Source organism: Littorina saxatilis, unplaced genomic scaffold (genome assembly GCF_037325665.1).
Source record: "Littorina saxatilis isolate snail1 unplaced genomic scaffold, US_GU_Lsax_2.0 scaffold_227, whole genome shotgun sequence".
Classification (NCBI taxonomy): domain Eukaryota; kingdom Metazoa; phylum Mollusca; class Gastropoda; order Littorinimorpha; family Littorinidae; genus Littorina; species Littorina saxatilis.
In genome coordinates this window covers 58,728-80,303 of record NW_027127096.1, presented here as the reverse complement: position 1 = coordinate 80,303, position 21,576 = coordinate 58,728, and the positions used below count along the sequence as shown (strand labels likewise).

The 21,576-nt window shown below is 41.4% G+C and overlaps 1 protein-coding gene across 2 annotated transcripts in view; it reads right to left on the bottom strand.

The window, feature by feature from the left end:
• Positions 1–21,303, bottom strand: part of LOC138955569 (hexokinase-4-like) — a 121,504-nt gene extending 100,201 nt beyond the window's left edge. Inside the window, exons 1-2 of one of the 2 annotated variants that reach the window (XM_070327151.1) lie at positions 21,129–21,303; positions 20,382–20,598 (exon numbers count right to left, since the gene is read on the bottom strand). In XM_070327151.1, coding sequence (XP_070183252.1) covers positions 20,382–20,580 — 199 coding nt within the window. In that variant the 5' untranslated portion in view covers positions 20,581–20,598; positions 21,129–21,303. Of the gene's footprint in view, positions 1–20,381; positions 20,759–21,128 lie in introns of those variants that run through there. The other variant, XM_070327152.1, reaches the window with a different exon arrangement.
• Between the last annotated feature and the right edge of the window lie 273 nt (positions 21,304–21,576).

Here is a 21,576-nt window from a genome sequence, read left to right as displayed (position 1 = left end):
CGATGCGCTGAAACTGTTAGCGCACTCTTGGAGTGCGCTCACTTTTCCGCAGAGGGTATTCTTCCGCCCTTTGCCAAAGCGAGACTGTACTCTCATCCTCAGAATTAATTAATGACATGTAGCTTTTATTCTCCACAATACCAAAATACCATAAATGTCCTGCTTTTCAATTAAAGCAGAAGTGGGTTTTTTCTGACAGATTGCATGTGACTGTGCCACAGTTGCCACTGATCTAAAAATAGAACCCGCTGTGTCTAATTTTTCAGTTTCGACTTGCGAAGAATCTTCTCATAATTATGCCGTAGCTTATTATCCACATTACCAAATGATGAGTTAGTATACAATTCCCAGCAGCTAACAGAAAACACAAGTGTTATTCCGATTACGTTCCAGCTGGATCAGCATTTGGAATATATACGTAGCAGACTAGATTACACTGAAATACGACTGCATCATTTCAGTAAATGAATGGTTTCCGAATTATTATTTCAAGGCAAGAACAATCGTAATCGAAAACGTGTAGTGTTTAGAACGTTCTTACCATATATAAGGCTTATTACCAGCCTGCCTCATGCGTGCAGACTCAGTGCAACGTGACGAGCAATTTTTGTTTTTTGGAATGCCGCAGTGGTTCGATTGCCCTAGCCTAGCAGACGACATAAACCCCGCTCAGCAAACGAACATGTTGGGCAAATGTGAACAAAAAAACGATGGGGATAGAAAACGTGTAGGGTTCAGAGCATTCTTACTGTTCATATTTAGTACCCGACTCCCCGATGTGTGAAGATACCACACGAGAAACATGCCACATTTATTTTGAAAATGTGCTAACCATCGACCTTGGGGGTTAGCCAATTCAAGGGGAGTCACTCTGCACAGTCAATCCGTCAAAGCTCTACTTGAGGTTACGAATCGCAAATAACTAAGAACACAGACCTTTCTCCGAGTTCAAATGAGGTCTCTCTAAAAGATCATCACTGTTTAGCTTAACGCTACGCTGGAATTTACAACAGAAATTAAAACAAGAGTTTGCGTGTGATGAAAGCACGACACACTTGAGACAGCCCACACAAAAGTAGATCTTCTACGACCTGACCACACAGTTATGCCTATTCAAATGCGTGTAGCAAAATGTGCGTGTTGCATCTTCTTTTTTTCTCTGGCGGTACCGACAATATCGTTATTGAAACAATCCCAATGCACTAAGGGATTTATAGAGCAAATCTCGAAAATAATTGAATTTTCTCGATTTGCTCAATACATCCCTTAGTGCACTGGGATGTCTCAATAACTTAAATAATAATAATAATAATAATAATAATAATAATAATAATTGTCAGTAAGTACTGGTGTCACATGACTGATGTGAACCAGTTGATTGGCTAATGGCGATGCGCTTAAATCTGTTAGCGCACTCTTGGAGTGCGCTAACTTTTCCACAGAACGTATTCTTACTCCCTTTGCCAAAGCGAAACTGTACTCTCATCCTCAGAATTAATTAATGACATGTAGCTTATATCCTCCACTTTACCAAAAAATAACCATACATTTCCTCCGGCTCAAAGCAGAAGTTTTTTTTCCTGACAGATCGCAGGCGCCGGTGCCACAGTTAAGCCCATTGATCTAAAAATAGAAGCGGCTGTATCTCTTCCACAAATGGTCTCTTCTCGTTTTGACTTGCAAAGATTCTTCTCATATGCCGTGTTAGTAGCTTATTAACCACATTACTAAATGATGAGTTAGTGTAAAATTCCCAGCGGCAAACAGAAAACACAAGTGTTATTCCGATAACGTATCAGCTAGACCAGCATTTGGAAGTCGACTCTGTTATAGTAGACTACACTGAAATACGACTGCATCAGTTCAGTAAATGAATGGTTTCCGAATTATTATTTCAAGGCAACAACAATCGGCATCGAAAACGTGTAGGGTTAAGAACGTTCTTACCATGTATTAAACCTATTACCAGCCTGCCTCATGCGTGCAGACGAGCAATTGTTGTTTTTGAAATGAGACTGCAGTGCAGTGTTTCGATTGCGCTAGCAGACGATATAAACCCTGCAGCAAATTAACATGTTGGGCGAATGTGAACGATAAAACGATGGGGACATAATACGTGTAGGGTTCACAGCATTCTTACGGTTCATACATAGTACCAGTCTCCACGATGAGTGAAGATACAACACGAGAAACATACCACATTTACTTTGAAAATGTGCTAACTGTGGCCTTGGAGTCAATTCAAGGGGCAACACTCTGCACAGTCAATCTGTCGAAGCTCGATGACGGTTTCCAATCGCACATAACTAAGAGCACAGTCCTTTCTCCGAGTTCAAATGAGGTCTCTATGAAAGATCATAACTGCTACACACGTCTGAAGTCAAAAATCGTGTTGTGTGTTCAACTGGTCAGTTTTGAGATTTTGACATATTTATGCCAAATAATCCTTTCTCATTCAGGTTCAACCGATGTTTTTCACATAAAACACTTATTTTATGCAAAATAAAGGGGTTTCAAAACCAACTGTCAAGAATTTATTTTTATTTTGTGTTGAAATGCCAAAAATGCATTTGTTTGACTGTTAGTTACGCCAAATTCTCCCAACCCCGTTCCGGCATGACACATACCGTTGGATTCAGCATTCTCTCCCCTTTCCCGATGTCATTCTCTCTGTTTATGAGCTGGCCAGTTTTGATTCGTGTAGAGCGTTTGCTGGGCTATCCGAAACACGCTAACTTCCATATAAGGAGGAACGCGTCACACGAGAGCTTGTATTGTGTAAAAAAAATGCCATCTCACATGGCATAAATAAATCCCTGCGCCTTGAATATGTGCGCAATATAAATTGCATAAAATAAAAATAAAATAAAAATAAAAATAAATCAATAAAAACAAAATTATAAATTTTTAAAAAATCTCTGCACTTAGAACTGTACCCACGGAATACGCGCGATATAAGCCTCATATTGATTGATTGATTGATATTGTAAAGTGTGCACATTTTGGCCATAAAGGAATGTACTGTGAAGCTTGAATTATTTTTCGTGTTTGTCTTGGTTTTTCTCGAAAGTGAAAATGTCGCTAGAATGGTACTCTTTGAAGGCAAATATTCCAGGAATGGTGCATAGTACAGAGCTGAAATTTGGCACACACTTGCAGGAGATCATGTTGACAATGATGACGCATTGGCTTTAGGTTACCTTTATTCATATTTTTATTTTGGGATTTTTCGTTTGATATTCCTGAGTTTTCGTTCATAACGTAGTTTGTCATATTTATCTGATGCGGAAAAAAAAATTCTACAGGAAATTCACAATGACCATGCGTCATCATATTCACCAAGCATTCTAGAAAGCAGGAAAACAAACAGAAATAGTTGAAAGAGTCTGGTATGGCTTGGATTTACTTTTAAAATGTGTGTACGTTTTTGTCAAAATATGGCCGTCAAAGTCAACATTTGCACGCAAAACACTTTTTTCTTTCTGTTTGTCTGTTATTTTGAACCCCTTTTTATACTGTTGTGCTATTTGTAACATTATATACCCCCTAAAAAATTTTCCACTACTGTGTGTGTAGTCTGTCACATTAACGCTACACTGGAATTTACCAACAGAAATTAAAACAAGAGTTTGCGTATGACGAACTAGATGAATACCCGCTTCGCCGGGTACGGCTTCGCCGGGAAGAAGTCCAGCCGAATACCAGGCTGCGCCGGAGACCAGGCTTTGCCGGGTGTACGCCGGCTTCGCCGGCGCACCGCACGAAGGAAGGGAGATAAACGCGCAAAACACTGGAGAAGAGTAATACCACGCTTCGCCGGGACAGTGACCTTCTAAAAATAGTATAACGGGAATATGGATTGAGCGTTGTCGACAGTGACCTTCTAAAAATAGAAACGGGAATATGGATTGACGCCACACGAAGGAAGGGAGATAAACGCTCAAAACACTGGAGAAGATAAGGAAGAGTTACTGGGAATGGATCCAGAGAAAAACCAAAATCGGTTCAGCGCTGCGCGCTGAGAGCACGTGTTGAAATATCTCATCAAGCAGGTTGTGTCCGGGGTCTACCTGAATATGCCCACCAAATTTGAAACAGATCCATCGAGAACCTTGGGCGTGCATCGCGGACACACAGACACACACACACACACACACACACAGACACAGACACAAGTCGTATACATATATACTAGAATGAATACCCGCTTCGCCGGGTAGCCGGCTTCGCCGGGAAGAAGTATTTAGAGCCGTACGCCGGCTTCGCCGGGTCCGAACAATGGACCCGCCAAGCTTAGGTCCCTCCCAGATTCGTGGAATGGGAACAGCACGAAAATGATTCAGTGGCCATAATGCCATTCCTGACCATATCGAGTCCCATCCTTGTCGACGAATGTAACCGTGTTAATCACCTTTGGAGGTGAACTCCACTCAAACAGGATTGAGCAATTTAGAGCTTATCTGTAAGCCTTTTTGAACTGTTATGGCTTCTCAAAGGAAGGCCAGTACATACAAATACACAAAAGCCGCCAGACCACATCACAAACAGAACTGAACAATCCCCAGGTGTTGCTCACATAGAGAGACACACACACACACTCACACACACACAAACAAACACAGAGAAGCCGTATCTATAGAGAGATAGATGACAGTGTATTTTTCGCGTGGCTATAAATTGATTCGACCTTTGCACTTTTACAGTGAGGATAATTTACGGGTCCAATTTACGTTCTGGACACTGCGGTGACCTTCTAAAAATAGTAACAGAACGCCGGGAATATCCGAAGATGCCCCATAGTGCACCATACGAAGAAAGGGAGGTAAACGCTGAAAACCTGGAGAAGATGAGAAGATAAGGAAGAGTTACTTATAATGGTGAAATGAACACAAAAACCAAAATCAGTTTAGCGCTGCGCGCTGAGAGCACGTGTTGAAATATCTCATCGATGATATTGTGTCCGGGGTGTAGCTGAATACGGTGTCCAAATTTGAAAAAGATCCACCGAGAGCTTTGGCTTTGGTGTGTCGGTATGGGGGCCCGGGTAGCTGAGGTGGAACCAAAATAGCTGAGGTGGAACCAAAATCGGTTCAGCGCTGCGCGCTGAGAGCACGTGTTGAAATATCGACCAGGTTGTGTCCTGTCCCGGGTCTACCTGAATATGCCCACCAAATTTGAAGCAGATCCATCGAGAACTTTGGCCGTGCATCGCGAACTCACACACAGACACACACACAGACACACAGACACAAGTCGTATATATATATAGAAGCACGACACACTTGAGACAGCCCACACAAAATAAGATCTGACACAAACCTGACCACACAGTTACGCCTATCCAAATGCGGGTTGCAAAATGTGCGTTTTGAATCTTCTTTTTTCTCTGGCGGTACTGACAATATCGTTATTGAAACAATCCCAGTGCACTAAGGGATTTATAAAGCAAATCTCGAAAATAATTATTGAACTCAGCGCTATGCGCTTCGTTTAATAATGAATTTTCTCGATTTGCTCTATAAATCCCTTAGTGCACTGGGATGTCTCAATAACTGGGTGTAAAATGTGTGTACGAGTGGTAACGCACTTGCGCTCGGAAGCGAGAGGTTGCGAGTTCGACCCTGGGTCAGGGCGTTAGCAATTTTCTCCCCCCTTTCCTAACCTAGGTGGTGGGTTCAAGTGCTAGTCTTTCGGATGAGACGAAAAACCGAGGTCCCTTCGTGTACACTACATTGGGGTGTGCACGTTAAAGATCCCACGATTGACAAAAGGGTCTTTCCTGGCAAAATTGTATAGGCATAGATAAAAAATGTCCACCAAAATACCCGTGTGACTTGGAATAATAGGCCGTGAAAAGTAGGATATGCGCCGAAATGGCTGCGATCTACTGGTCGATGTGAATGCGTGATGTATTGTGTAAAAAATTCCATCTCATACGGCACAAATAGATCCCTGCGCCTTGAGTCCGAGTCTGGAGATACGTGCGCAATATAAGACTTCATATAACATAACTTGAATAATAATAATAATAATAATAATAATTGTCAGTAAGTACTGGTGTCACATGACTGATGTGAACCAGTTGATTGGCTAATGGCGATGCGCTAAAACTGTTAGCGCACTCTTGGAGTGCGCTAACTTTTCCACAGAGCGTATTCTTCCGCCCTTTGCCTAAGCGAGACTGTGCTCTCATCCTCAGAATTAATTAATGACATGTAGCTTATATTCTCCACAATACCAAATGACCATAAATTCCCTGCTTCTCAATTAAAGCAGAAGTCGGGTTTTCTTTCTGACAGATTGCATGTGCCTGTGCCACAGTGCCACCGATCTAAAAATAGAAGCCGCTGTGTTTCATCTAATTTTCGCCGACTTGCATAGATTCTTCTCATATGCCGTGTTAGTGGCATGTAGCTTATCATCCACATTACCAAATGATGAGTTAGTATACAATTCCTTGGATAAGATTTACAGTCCAGTGAGGTTACCCTCATGGAAATTCGGGCTGCTTTCTCCCCTGCTTTCTTCCCAGCGGCTAACAGAAAACACAAGTGTTATTCTGATAACGTACCAGCTAGACCAGTTTGGAAGACTGACTCGATCGACTATGTAGCAGACTACACAGAAATACAGGTAGCCTAGCACAGTAGCAGACGACATTAACCCCGCTCAGCAAATTAACATGTTGGGCAAATGTGAACGAAAAAACGATGGGGATATAATACGTGTAGGGTTCAGAGCATTCTTACCGTTCATATTTAGTATCAGACTCCCCGATGAGTGAAGATACAACACGAGAAATATGCCACATTTGTTTTGAAAATGTGCGAACCGTCGAGTCCCGCTTTGAGTCAATTGAGTCACTCCGCACAGTCAATCCGTCTAAGCTCGACTGGAGGTTTCGAATCGCAAATAATGAAGAGCACAGTCCTTTCTTCGAGTTTAAATGAGGTCTCTCTGAAAGATCATCACTGTTCAGATTAACCCTACACTGGAATTTACCAACATAAATTAAAATGCGTGTGACGAAAGCACGACACACTTGAGACACCCCACACAAAAGTAGATCTTTACTGTACACGACCTGACCACACAGTTATGCCTATTCAAATGCGCGTTGCAAAATGTGCGTTTGGAATCTTCTTTTTTCTATGGCGGTACTGACAATATCGTTATTGAAACAATCCCAGTGCACTAAGGGATTTATAGAGCAAATCGAGAAAATTCATTATTGAACGAAGCGCATAGCGCTGAGTTCAATAATTATTTTCGAGATTTGCTCTATAAATCCCTTAGTGCACTGGGATGTCTCAATAACTTAAATTGTCAGTAAGTACTGGTGTCACATGACTGATGTGAACCAGTTGATTGGCTAATGGCGATGCGCTAAAACTGTTAGCGCACTCTTGGAGTGCGCTAACTTTTCCACAGAGCGTATTCTTACGCCCTTTGCCTAAGCAAGACTGTGCTCTCATCCTCAGAATTAATTAATGACATGTAGCTTATATTCTCCACAATACCAAATGACTATAAATTCCCTGCTTCTCAATTAAAGCAGAAGTGGTTTTTTTCTGACAGATTGCATGTGCCTGTGCCACAGTGCGGCTGCCAGTGATCTAAAAATAGAAGCCGCTGTGTTTCATCTAATTTTCGCCGACTTGCATAGATTCTTCTCATATGCCGTGTTAGTGGCATGTAGTAGCTTATCATCCACATTACCAAATGATGAGTTAGTATAAAATTCCCACCCGCTAGCAGAAAACACAAGTGTTATTCCGATAACGTACCAGCTAGAACAATCGTAATCGAAAACGTGTAGGGTTCAGAACGTTCTTACCATATATAAGACTTATCGTTACCAGCCTGCCTCGTAAGTGCAGACTCAGTGCAGACTGCATGCAGTGGTTTGATTGCCCTAGCAGACGACATAAACCCCGCTCAGCAAATTAACATGTTGGGCAAATGTGAACGAAAAAACGATGGGGATATAATACGTGTAGGGTTCAGAGCATTCTTACCGTTCATATGTAGTACCAGACTCCCCGATGAGTGAAGATACCACACGAGAAACATGCCACATTTATTTTGGAAATGTGCTTTCCGTCGACCGTGGCAAGGGGCAAAACTCTGCACAGTCAATCTGTCGAAGCTCGATGAAGGTTCAAGGTTTCGAAACCAAGAGCACAGTCCTTTCTCCGAGTTTAAATGAGGTCTATATGAAAGGTCATCACTTTTTAGCTTAACGCTACACTGGAATTTACCAACAGAAATTAAAACCAGAGTTTGCGTGTGACGAAAGCACGACACACTTGAGACGGCCCACACAAAAGTAGATCCAGTGACACAAAACTGACCACACAGTTACGCCTGTCCAAATGCGCTTTGCAAAATGTGCGTTTTGAATCTTCTTTTTTCTCTGGCGGTACTGACAATATCGTTATTGAAACAATCCCAGTGCACTAAGGGATTTATAGAGCAAATCTCGAAAATAATTATTGAACTCAGCGCTATGCGCTTCGTTCAATAATGAATTTTCTCGATTTGCTCTATAAATCCCTTAGTGCACTGGGATGTCTCAATAACTTAAATAATAATAATTGTCAGTAAGTACTGGCGTCACATGACTGATGTGAACTAGATGATTGGATAACCTTTACCGGATGTCGCATTTAGCTACACACTGCCGATGTAACAGTTCTCTCACGATCCATACAAAATAATACATCTCACATAGGCGTCGCCATACTGTTTCTACCGACGACACGGGTCTCTCACGACCCATGCACGTCACAGAAGCTTTCAGTGTCTTTCCCTCTGCTACCCATACACTAGCAGAAGCTTCCAGTGTCTATCCCTCTGCAACCCATACACTAGCAGAAGCTTCCAGTGTCTATCCCTCTGCAACCCATACACTAGCAGAAGCTTTCAGTGTCTATCCCTCTGCTACTCATACACTAGCAGAAGCTTTCAGTGTCTATCCCTCTGCTACCTATACACTAGCAGAAGCTTTCAGTGTCTATCCCTCTGCTACCTATACACTAGCAGAAGCTTCCAGTGTCTATCCCTCTGCAACCCATACACTAGCAGAAGCTTTCAGTGTCTATCCCTCTGCTACCCATACACTAGCAGAAGCTTCCAGTGTCTATCCCTCTGCTACCCATACACTAGCAGAAGCTTTCAGTGTCTATCCCTCTGCAACCCATACACTAGCAGAAGCTTCCAGTGTCTATCCCTCTGCAACCCATACACTAGCAGAAGCTTTCAGTGTCTATCCCTCTGCAACCCATACACTAGCAGAAGCTTTCAGTGTCTATCCCTCTGCTACCCATACACTAGCAGAAGCTTCCAGTGTCTATCCCTCTGCTACCCATACACTAGCAGAAGCTTCCATTGTCTATCCCTCTGCAACCCATACACTAGCAGAAGCTTTCAGTGTCTATCCCTCTGCTACCCATACACTAGCAGAAGCTTCCAGTGTCTATCCCTCTGCTACCCATACACTAGCAGAAGCTTTCAGTGTCTATCCCTCTGCTACCCATACACTAGCAGAAGCTTCCAGTGTCTATCCCTCTGCTACCCATACACTAGCAGAAGCTTCCATTGTCTATCCCTCTGCAACCCATACACTAGCAGAAGCTTTCAGTGTCTATCCCTCTGCTACCCATACACTAGCAGAAGCTTCCAGTGTCTATCCCTCTGCTACCCATACACTAGCAGAAGAAGCTTTCAGTGCCTATCCCTCTGCTACCCATACACTAGCAGAAGCTTGACTTTTTGAATTGTATGGGTCCTGTATAACACAGGAAGCACAGTAAAGGTTAGTTTTAACTTACATATAAACAAGTAACTCATTACGTAATTAGTATGATTTCGAAGAATACCTAACAATAGTAACATTTCCTTGGAGTAGTTTGAATAGTTCAAGAGATCTAAACAACGAAGTGACTGTGGTAAGATGAACAAAGTTCAAGAGATATCAGTGTTTTATTGTGTCTCTGGGTTGTGGATGACCCAGAAAGTCCGGCAAAGGCTATTGGCGATGTGCTAAACTGTTAGCGCACTCCAAGAGTGCGTTAACTGTTCCACAGATCGTATTTTTCCGCCCTTTGCCTAAGCGAGACTGTAATCTCATCCTCAGAATTAATTAATGACATATGTAGCTTATATTCTCTACAATACCAAATGACCATAAATATCCTGCTTCTCAATTAAAGCAGACGTGTTTTTTTCTGACATATTGCATGTGCCTGTGCCACAGTGCCACTGATCTAAAAATAGAAGCCGCTGCATGCGTCTCATCTCATTTTCGACTTGCATAGATTCTTCTCATATGCCGTGTTAGTGGCATGTAGCTTATTATCCACATTACCAAATGATGAGTTAGTATACAATTCCCAGCGGCTAACAGAAAACACAAGTGTTATTCCGATAACGTACCAGCTAGACCAGCATTTGGAAGTCGACTGACTCGATCGACTCTGTCATACGTAGCAGACTACACTGAAATACGACTGCATCAGTTCAGTAAATGAATGGTTTCCGAATTATTATTTCAAGGCAACAACAATCGGAATCGAAAACGTGTAGGGTTCAGAACGTTCTTACCATGTATAAAACCTATTACCAGCCTGCCTCATGCGTGCAGACTCAGTGCAACGTGACGAGCAATGTTTGTTTTTGAAATGAGACTGCAGTGGTTCGATTGCCCTAGCCTAGCAAACGACATAAACCCCGCTCAGCAAATTAACATGTTGGGCAAATGTGAACGACAAAAAGAAAAGGATATAATACGTGTAGGGTTCAGAGCATTCTTTCCGTTCATATTTAGTACCAGACTCCCCGATGAGTGAAGATACAACACGAAAAACATACCACATTTATTTTGCAAATGTGCTAACCGTCGACAAGTCATTGGAGTCAATTCAAGGGGCACCACTCTGCACAGTCAATCCGTCGAAGCTCGATGAAGGTTTCGAATCGCAAATAACTAAGAGCACAGCCCTTTCTCCGAGTTCAAATGAGGTATCTATGAAAGATCATGACTTTTTAGCTTAACGCTACTCTGGAATTTACCAACAGAAATTAAAACAAGAGTTCGCGTGTGACGAAAGCATGACACACTTGAAACAACCCGCACAAAAGTAGATCTGACACAAACCTGACAACACAGTTACGCCTATCCAAATGCGCGTAGCAAAATGTGCGTTTTGAATTTTCTTTTTTCTCTGGCGGTACTGAAAAAAATCGTTATTGAAACAATCCCAGTGCACTAAGGGATTTATAGAGCAAATCTCGAAAATAATTATTGAACTCAGCGCTATGCGCTTAGTTCAATAATGAATTTTCTCGACTTGCTCTATAAATCCCTTAGTGCACTGGGATGTCTCAATAACTTAAATAATAATAATTGTCAGTAAGTACTGGTGTCACATGACTGATGTGAACCAGTTGATTGGCTAATGGCAATGCGCTTAAAACTGTTAGCGCACTCTTGGAGTGCGCTAACTTTTCCACAGAGCGTATTCTTCCGCCCTTTTCCAAAGCGAGGCTGTGCCCTTTCTTTTGATTTGAGAAGATTCTTCTCATCCTCCGCGTTAGTGACATGTAGCTGATCTTCTCCACATTACGAAATGATGCTTGACCCTACATTTTCCGCGGCTAAAACTTTGAGCAGGTCGGTTTCAGTTTTAATAAACAATTCTAGAGAATTGTGTATCTTATATTTGAGTCTTTCGTGTTTTAGACATTGATGCATTTAATAGTTTTAACGAGTTGCCTTTTGTTTTATCATTCTGGTGTTTATCTAGATGTGCTGTGTATCTTATAAGAAGTTCTTAAAAGTTCGAAGTTATTTTAGCATATAGGTTTTTTATGGTCTTAACAGTTAAACATGTATTACGTTATCATTAAGATTCATGCTTTGTTAGCACTAAGCAGTTGTTTTAATCAGTCTGGTTTTCTCTTGTTTTCATCTTATGAACATTCTAAATGTTAGACTAACTTATTGTCTTGTACAGAATAACAACTGTGTGAATGGTGCTATACTGAATGAAAGAGTGTGACATGAAGTTATTGTACATCATTGTAAAGAGTGTGAATGACGTTTTTAGTTTAGATGTCAAGCGCTTAGAGCAAGCCTTTTTAACGAAAGTTTTTGATTTAGCGATATATAAATGTTCTTCTTCTTATTATTATTATTTCGCCCTGATATGGCCCTTCGTGGTCGGCTGGGCGTGAAACAAACAAACAAACAAAACAAAAATTATTATTATTATTATTATTAAAAGCAGAATTTTTTGTTCTGACAGATTTCATGCGCCTGTGTCACAGTGAGTTAGTGCCTCTTCTTTCCACTTGCGAAGATTCTTCTCAGCCGCTGTGTTAGTGGCATGTAGCTTATCGTCTCCACATTACCAAACAATGATGTTTGACCCTAAAGTTTTCCGCGGCTATAAGCAGGTTTGTTTTCTGACATATTTCGAGCTGGACAAAGCAGCATTTGGAAGTCGACTGATTCAATAGACTGTCCTACTCGTATATGAAGCAGACGACACCCTCAGTTCAGGACCGAAATGAACGATTTTCGCATATTTCAAGACAACTACGATGTAAACAGAACATGCGAAGGCTTCAAAACATTCTTACTATGTAATCATAGCACCAACCTGCCAGATGAATGCAGGTACATTGCGAGAAATAACATGCCAACTTACTTTTTTTGCGAATGAGGGAACGAACGTGTCACTTTGAGTCGTTTGACATCAGGGGACGCCAGTCAGTTGCTTGGGGGTCGTTCATTTTTTTGGGAGCATAGAACATTTCGGTACATGTTGTTTTTTATACCAATAATTAATACTTCAGTGAAACTGTACGCTAACGGGTACATTTCGCTCAACTGTAACTCATATTGTTAGTTGCTAATCGATGAAATGGTACAGAGGGTAATCAAATCGTAAAATGAATGGTCGGCGATGAAACCGTCAATACTCCCGAAATGTGCAAAGCCCACACACACACAAAAGTAGATCTAACTCGACCTGTCCACAATTTATCCAAACGCTTGCAAAAAAATTTGCTGTTCAAATGTTCTAATCTATTGTCATTACTGACAATATCGTTATTAAAACAATTACAGTGCGCTAAGAGATTTATGGAGCAAATCTTGAAAATAATTATTGAACTTAGCGCTTTGCGCTTGGTTCAATAATTCATTTTCTCGATTTGCTCTATAAATCTCTTAGCGCACTGTGATGTCTCAATAACTTAAATAATAATAATAATAATAATAATAATAATAATAATAATAATAATAATAATAATAATAATAATTGTCGGTAAGTACTGGTGTCACATGACTGATGTGAACCAGTTGATTGGCTAATGGCGATGCGCTTAAATCTGTTAGCGCACTCTTGAAATGCGCTAACTTTTCCACAGAGCGTATTCTTACGCCCTTTGCCAAAGCAAGACTGTACTCTCATCCTCAGAATTAATTAATGACATGTAGCTTATATTCTTCACTTTAACTTAAATAATAATAATAATAATAATACGAGAATTGATAACGCGTACATATCTCACCACAAGGCGACTCAAGGCGCACTCATACACATTTTTTTGCATTAACAACTCATGCACACTCATATGCACTTACGCATACATTACATGAAGATGACATGGCAACAAAACAAACAGAGACACGGCACTCATAAGTAAGCATGAAAAACAAAAGCAAATTTCAAATAATAAATATGTACATAGTTATTTACAACAGCTCTGATTTCGGCTTGCGGGTGAGGTGGATGGGTTCGGGGGGGGGGGGGGGGGGGGTGGAGCGCGGCACAGTTTTCTGAGGATTATTCAGGGAAAAGAAAAGTCTTGAGGCCAGATTTAAATGCTTCTAAAAACTGTTGTTTATATCAGAGACTCTGTATGGCTCCTATGAGGAGACGAAATGAAAAAATAAAAAAATAACTGGAGAATTCAGACATTTCCAATCAATCAATCAATCAATGAGGCTTATATCGCGCATATTCCGTGGGTACAGTTCTAGGCGCTCTGCAGTGATGCCGTGTGAGATGAAATTTTATACGGCCAGTAATTGCAGCCATTTCGGCGCATATTTACCTTTCACGGCCTATTATTCCAAGTCACACGGGTATAGGTAGACAATTATTAACTGTGCCTAAGCAATTTTTGCCAGGAAAGACCCTTTTGTCAATCGTGGGATCTTTAACGTGCACACCCAATGTAGTGTACACGGGGGGGAGTTCGGACACCGAAGAGAGTCTGCACACAAATTTGACTCTGAAATAAATTTCCGCCGAACCTGGGATCGAACTCACGCTGACAGCGGCCAACTGAATACAAATCCAGCGTGCTACCAACTGAGCTATATCCCCGTCCAGAAGCTCAGGGAGGTAACTTTTTGTTTTTATCCAAACAAGGGAAGGAACGCTGATAATCATTGGATAGCGAGCGTCTTATAACGTTTCAGGGCTACACTTACATCCGTGCAAAGTGTATGAAAATGGATGTAAGTGTGTGTGTGTGTCTGTGGTCGCCATACCTCAGAGACAGCGGCTCCAGATGTGCAACTGGGTTTTAGTTTCTCGATTCATTGTTTCCTTCCTCAGATTATAACCCTCCCCATGTTGAATACAGCCTATGCAGTGCAAGGGAGGTAACTCTTGCTTTGTTATCCATGGAAGGTGGATAACTCTTATCATACCAGCATTCCGTGTCATTCTCATTTCCTCCAAACGTTTGATTTGGAGTTTTTCTTTTAGGGCTTTAATTTGCTAACACCCGGGCGAAGCATAAAACATAATAACATACAAAGAGCACAACATTATCCGCCTTTATCGCCTCAACAGAACAAGGGCATAACCATGCACTTGATTTTATCCCAAACAAAAATAACTGTTGTGAAGTCTTAGCGAAATTACATGATTTTCACAGAACTATACAACCAAGCATTATAATCACTTACCTGCGCAGGTAGACTTACAGAGTTATAAGGATTCGATGAAATTGTGGCAGAAAAACAACTGTTTTTCTTTAACAAGAAGAGCAAACGCTCGATCGAGTCACTTTCGCAGTTCTGAATATTATATGAGGCATCAGATGGACAGGAAGAAATTGCTATTCACAACACAATACAGATGTAAATAATTTGATGTAAAGAATAATCCTATAAAGTTTGAATCAAATCCGATGAATAGTTTCAGAGATATGATATTTCAATTTTTTTCCTTCAAGACATACCTGTGACCTTGAAAAAGGTCAAAGGTCACCAAAGCAGACGTCAAAGTGTAGAGGTCACTGGGAGTCACGTTCACATAAAATTTGAGCCCGGTCACTTTTATAGTTTCCGAGAAAAGCCCAACGTTAAGTTGTGTGTTGCCGAACAGAAAAGGCTAGTTATCTCCCTTGTTTTTCTGATAACGTTCGTAAAAGGCTACAGATGTAAATACTTTGATGTAAAGAATAATCCTACAAAGTTTCAATCACATCCGATGAACTTTGTCAAAGATATAAAATGTCTAATTTTTCCTTTGACGCTGACCTGTGACCTTGAAAAAGGTCAAAGGTCAACGAAACCATCGTTAAAGTGTAGAGGTCATTGGAGGTCACGACTAAACAAAATATGAGCCCGATCGCTTTGATAGTTTCCGAGAAAAGTCCAACGTTAAGGTGGTGTCTACGGCCGGCCGGACGGCCGGCCGGACAGACTAACACTGACCGATTACATAGAGTCACTTTTTCTCAAGTGACTCAAAAAACGGAGGACAGGAGGAATAAATAGGTTTCACCGCTCGTGTCAGTGAGCATTAACAAGAATGGCCTCGGTTCGCGAGAAGCTCGCATTTGTGACCCTCCACCACGAAATGAGTCGCATGTCACCTCGCGCGGTTCTGCGCTAGTCTTGATATAAGTCCGGAGAGTGCATGGTAACAGCGTGAGGATCACTTTATTCACAGGTTTATAACTCAAACAGTTTTTGCTCTTTTCTAAAACGGTTTTCACCACTGGATAGAGCATAAAACAATCTTTAGGAAAATGTAAAAATATGAAAATCATGCAAAGATGACATGCGACTCATTCCGTGGTGGAGGGTCGCATTTGTTATGATCTGCTCACTTTGATCATTATTTTTAATATCCGCTGAGACTCGGCATGAAACTTCTACATCTGTACCCTTATATTCAAGAACTGCTTTTTTTGTAATGTGCAGTTTGTGCTGAGAAAATGAAAACCTTTCTCCATCTAGTCTAATCTAATTGATTAGCACACATGCAGTGATCGTCCTTTAAAAGGACCGAAAGGTTTAGCTTGTGACAACAACTTTAACAGCAAATCACACCATCACACCTCTCCGCATCGCACTTTTCAACGCTCAGTCTGTTTCTTCAACTCAGCAAGCATGTAAAAGAACAGAAATCGTCGAGTTTGTTACAGACAATAACCTAGACATTTTGATTTTAACCGAGACTTGGCTCAAGGAGAACGGTGATGACAGTGTTATTGTTGACTTGACACCAGCAAACTATTCCCTCCGATCGTTTCCCCGCAGTGTCACTCGCGGTGGTGGAATAGCAGTGATCTTCAAAAACTCTCTTTCTAGTCATGTGTCGTTTAATTCGGTACTGCCATTTACACATCCATCATTTGAGTGTGTACAAGTGACACTAGCCCTACATCAGAAACCAGTTCAGTTGTTTTGCATCTATAGGCCTCCTCCAAACTCAAAGAACAAATTGACTGATGCCATGTTTTTCTCTGAATTTCATGACCTTGTTGACCATTGTAACACTTTGTCTGGAACTCCTGTTTTGCTTGGTGATATCAATGTTCATTTTGATGACTGCAACCACCCTTCCACTGTCAAGATGTTAGATATTTTAGATGTTTTTCAATTCACACAGTCAGTCAGTCATCCAACGCACAAGAAGAATCACATACTGGATTGGGTTATGCATAGGCCTGATGATCATATTGTTCAATCTGTGTCTGTTACACACGCCTTAGCCTCAGATCATTTTTGTGTTTTGTTTGATCTGATGACCCAGTGTCCTCCTCCTCCACCCATGTTTAAGTCTGTCCGCTGTCTCCGTACGATGGATAAAGACGCTTTTAGGGACGAGCTGCAGAACGCGCTGCCCCCCTCCCCCTCAGCTGACCAACTTGATGCCACACTTCGTGCTGCTCTTGGTGTCCATGCCCCCGTTTTACGTCGCCCTGTCCGTCCGTCCAAGTCCGCACCGTGGTATTCCGATATCTGTGTCGAACTGCGTGATGCCAAATGTGACCGTAGGCGTGCTGAGCGCAGGTATCTCAAGACTGGTCTTACTGTTCATAAACAAATATTTCAAGGAGCAAAGGACATTGTAACTAAGTTAGTACACGCAGCAAAGACAACCTTCCTCCAAACCCAGATTATTGCCTGCGATTCAAGCAAAAAACTGTTCGATATTTGCAGCCGGTTGACCGGCCGCAGTAAGGTATCCCCACTTCCCCGCTAGTCAGCTGCCAGATGTATTCAGTGAATATTTTATCAAGAAGGTTTCAGATATTCGTTCTGAACTTGATCAGATGGGTGCACATTCTGCTTCCTCCAGTCATGTTGATGTTCCCACTGATTGTTCTTTTACATCATTTCAGCCAATCAGTGAAAAAGACCTTAAATCCATTATTCTGAAGTCAAAACCAACAATTTGTCCACTTGATGCCATACCCACACCACTGCTTTTTGAGAATCTCGATGTGTTGTTGCCAACTCTTACTCAAATTGTCAATGATAGCCTGTTATCTGGTGTTTTTCCATCATTGGGCGGGGATATAGCTCAGTTGGTAGCGCGCTGGATTTGTATTCAGTTGGCCGCTGTCAGCGCGAGTTCGATCCCAGGTTCGGCGGAAATTTATTTCACAGAGTCAACTTTGTGTGCAGACTCTCTTCGGTGTCCGAACCACCCCCCGTGTATACTACATTGGGTGTGCACGTTAAAGATCCCACGATTGACAAAAGGGTCTTTCCTGGCAAAATTGCTTAGGCACAGTTAATAATTGTCTACCATACCCGTGTGACTTGGAATAAGGCCGTGAAAGGTAAATATGCGCCGACATGGCTGCAATCTACTGGCCGTATAAAATTTCATCTCACACGGCATCACTGCAGAGCGCCTAGAACTGTACCCACGGAATATGCGCGATATAAGCGTCATTGATTGATTGATTGATTGTTCAAAACTGCACTTGTCAAACCACTTCTCAAAAAACCTAGTCTTGATGTCAATATTTTGAAAAACTATCGTCCTGTATCTAATTTATCATTCTTGTCCAAAGTTTTTGAAAAGGTAGTTTTGAAGCAGCTGTTGTCATATTTGAACACCCATGATTTGATCTCGCACTCTCAGTCCGCTTATCGCCCTTCTCATTGTACTGAGACAGCCCTACTTAAAGTAATCAGTGACATTCTGTCTGCTCTGGATGGTGGTGATGTGTCAGTGCTTACCCTACTTGACCTTTCTGCAGCGTTCGACACGATTGATCACGTCACGCTTCTCCATAGACTTCAGACTCTGTACGGCATCTCCGGTCCACCGCTGGCATGGCTCGAGTCCTATCTCATTGGCAGGACTCAGGCTGTGCTTGTCGATGGCCAGATGTCTGCTCCAGCCCCACTTTCTTTCGGCGTTCCTCAAGGTTCAGTACTCGGTCCCATCCTTTTCATCATGTACACTAAGCCCCTCTCCACACTGATTCAAAACCATTCTGTCTTAAATCAGTCTTTTGCTGATGACACCCAACTGTATAAACCCAGTCCCCCTGCAGAGACACATTCCGCCATCCAGACCATTCAGACATGCATCACTGATGTTAAATCTTGGATAATCGATAACAAACTTAAGCTGAATGATGATAAGACTGAAGTCTTACTGTGCAAAAAGAAGAACACTACATTTCCCTCTCCCCAACCTGTTTCTGTACAAGTAGGCGACACCGACATTCTTTTCTCCCCATCAGCTAGAAACCTTGGATTCACCCTTTCATCTGACATGACCCTTAACAAACATATATCTTTAGTCTGTAGAGCAGCTTATTTTGAGCTTCGTAAGATCAGCACCATTTGCCACACACTCTCCTCTCAAACAACTAACACTCTTGTCTGTGCCTTTGTTCTTTCTAAACTCGACTACTGCAACTCTCTTCTCTCTGGCTGTCCTCTGTATCTCCTGCATAAACTACAAAAAGTCCAAAACTCGGCAGCACGCCTCATTCTGAAAGCACGAAAACGAGATCACGCAACACCACTTCTTCACACACTGCACTGGTTACCTATTCAAGCCAGCATTGACTACAAACTGTCCACCCTCTGCTTTAACTTCTTTTCTGGCTCGTCTCCTGCTTACTTCTCTGAACTCCTCACCGTCTATTCTCCAGCAAGACAACTCCGTGCCTCTTCTGACTGTCGCATCCTCACCATTCCACACACCAAAACCAAAACATACGGACAACGCACTTTTACTTTCTGCGCACCCACACACTGGAATTCTCTCCCCTTCCACATCCGCCACTCTCAGTCACCCCAAGCATTCAAACGAGCACTTAAAACGCACCTCTTCAAGAAATACAACCCCTGATTTTGTTTTCTCAGTCCATCAGTAGGCTACATGTAGTGTATTTGTTGTTTTAGTGATAATGTGATAATGTGTATACACATTTAGGGCTGTTTTTCAGTATTAATAACATGTTCTGTTTGATTAAGGGTATTCAGCTGGTATTTCCTTGTTTTTACTACCTATTTTATTCATGTTTTTATTACTTAATTAGTGGAAGAATCTGTTGTAATGGAGTATGTTTGATGGTGTATGCTTTTAATCAAGCAATGCTGACTATGAATGTAGATGTAAATGCTTGTATAACTGTGTTTTAATTTTAAATGTGTCAAGCGCAAAGAGCATAATTGTAAAGTTATGATGTTGCGCTAGCTATATAAATGCTCATTTATTATTATTATTATTATAAAATAGATCAATTTCTTCAGGTTCTTCTGATCTTGTTTTTTTTTCTTTGCTCTAGTCCCTGCAATTTGTTCACAGATAATCAAACAAGGCTACTGCACCCTGAATATGAGACCATATACATATTATGATTATAGATGTTTTGAATTGAAAGCTTAATTTAAAGGACATTTACTAAACTATTTTAAACTGCGTAATAGATATGAACATGTGCGCATGCTTGCTGTTTGTACGCAACAGACGACAACTGGGACAGTGACATTGCTTCCTTCAGTTAACTTAAATTTGTACAAGAGGCCCACACAAATCTAATTTCACAAACCTTACTGTAAAAACTAGCGCGTTAACAAAACTCACCGGTAGGATTGTTTGTATATTCATATACAACAAATCCCTTTTCTTTGAAAGTTCCTTTTTCTGGGAAGTGGCAGACAATTGCAGCATGTTCTCCAGTAGAATACACCCCAGCATCACATCGAATTTGATCAGATGAAACTTGGCAGATGATTGCCAACTGCACCAGAATCAAAAGCTGCTCAGTTTTGACGCTGAACATTGTTGCATCAGTTTGTACCTGACAAATAACACAGAAAATCAGCAAATATGGGGAGGTATCACACACAAATCTAGTACTGAGTAGGTTAATGGTTTTACTATCAAGACCATACACGTGTTTCGATACTGGTCGGGTAGTACAGATGGTGTTGTCAACCGATGGTATCCAATCAAGCAAAATGGTAGCTTCTGGCTGTTTGCGTGGGAGTCTTCCTTCGTCTGACAATCCCATAAAGGGAAATACACGGTGAACGCGTGATATAGTGTCTCTTTCTTTTCGGGAATTCCAATTCTGAGCAAAAGTTATCTTCCATAGTTTCGTCATACCTATTGACAACATGATTAGACTAGATTGCAAAACAAGCTTCTGAAAATATTGTTCAAATCAACATCTTGTTTTTATATCCACAAACACATGATAAAAATCGTGGTTTGTTTAAAGCTGTGTGCATAACACCTTTGTGGACAATATATACATGTGCAACAGCATACAAGTGCGTTTCAAGAAGAAAAATACGTGCACAGCGAGATGTATCTGGCTTAAATTACCTTCTTCGTGCACAAATCAAAGGCAGAGCTGACACGTTTGATCAGGACAGCAACAATTAGCCAACTAATGTCAACTGTAATTTCCAACCGTAGATCGTGTAAAATCTTGCCCGGTAGCTAACCGAAATAGGGCTGACTCGTATTTCTGCTACATACCTGCCGCAGTGACTAGACACATGGATTTTCCTAAGCACTTTAATTTGTGTGTTACCTGTGAAATGTTGGAGGCAAGGTCAGGGGGTGAGTCGCTCTTACTACAAACACATGTGAAACTCGCACATACGATATAATGTTTTTATTTGTTTTGATTGTTTGTTTTGTTGCGTGTGCTTGTGCGTGTGTTTAATTGTTTGTGTTGTGCTTGTTAACGCATATTGTGGGATCCCGGACGAGGCCTTAAATTGTCACGCAAACACGCCACCATTAATACTAGGTGCAGACCAAGGCA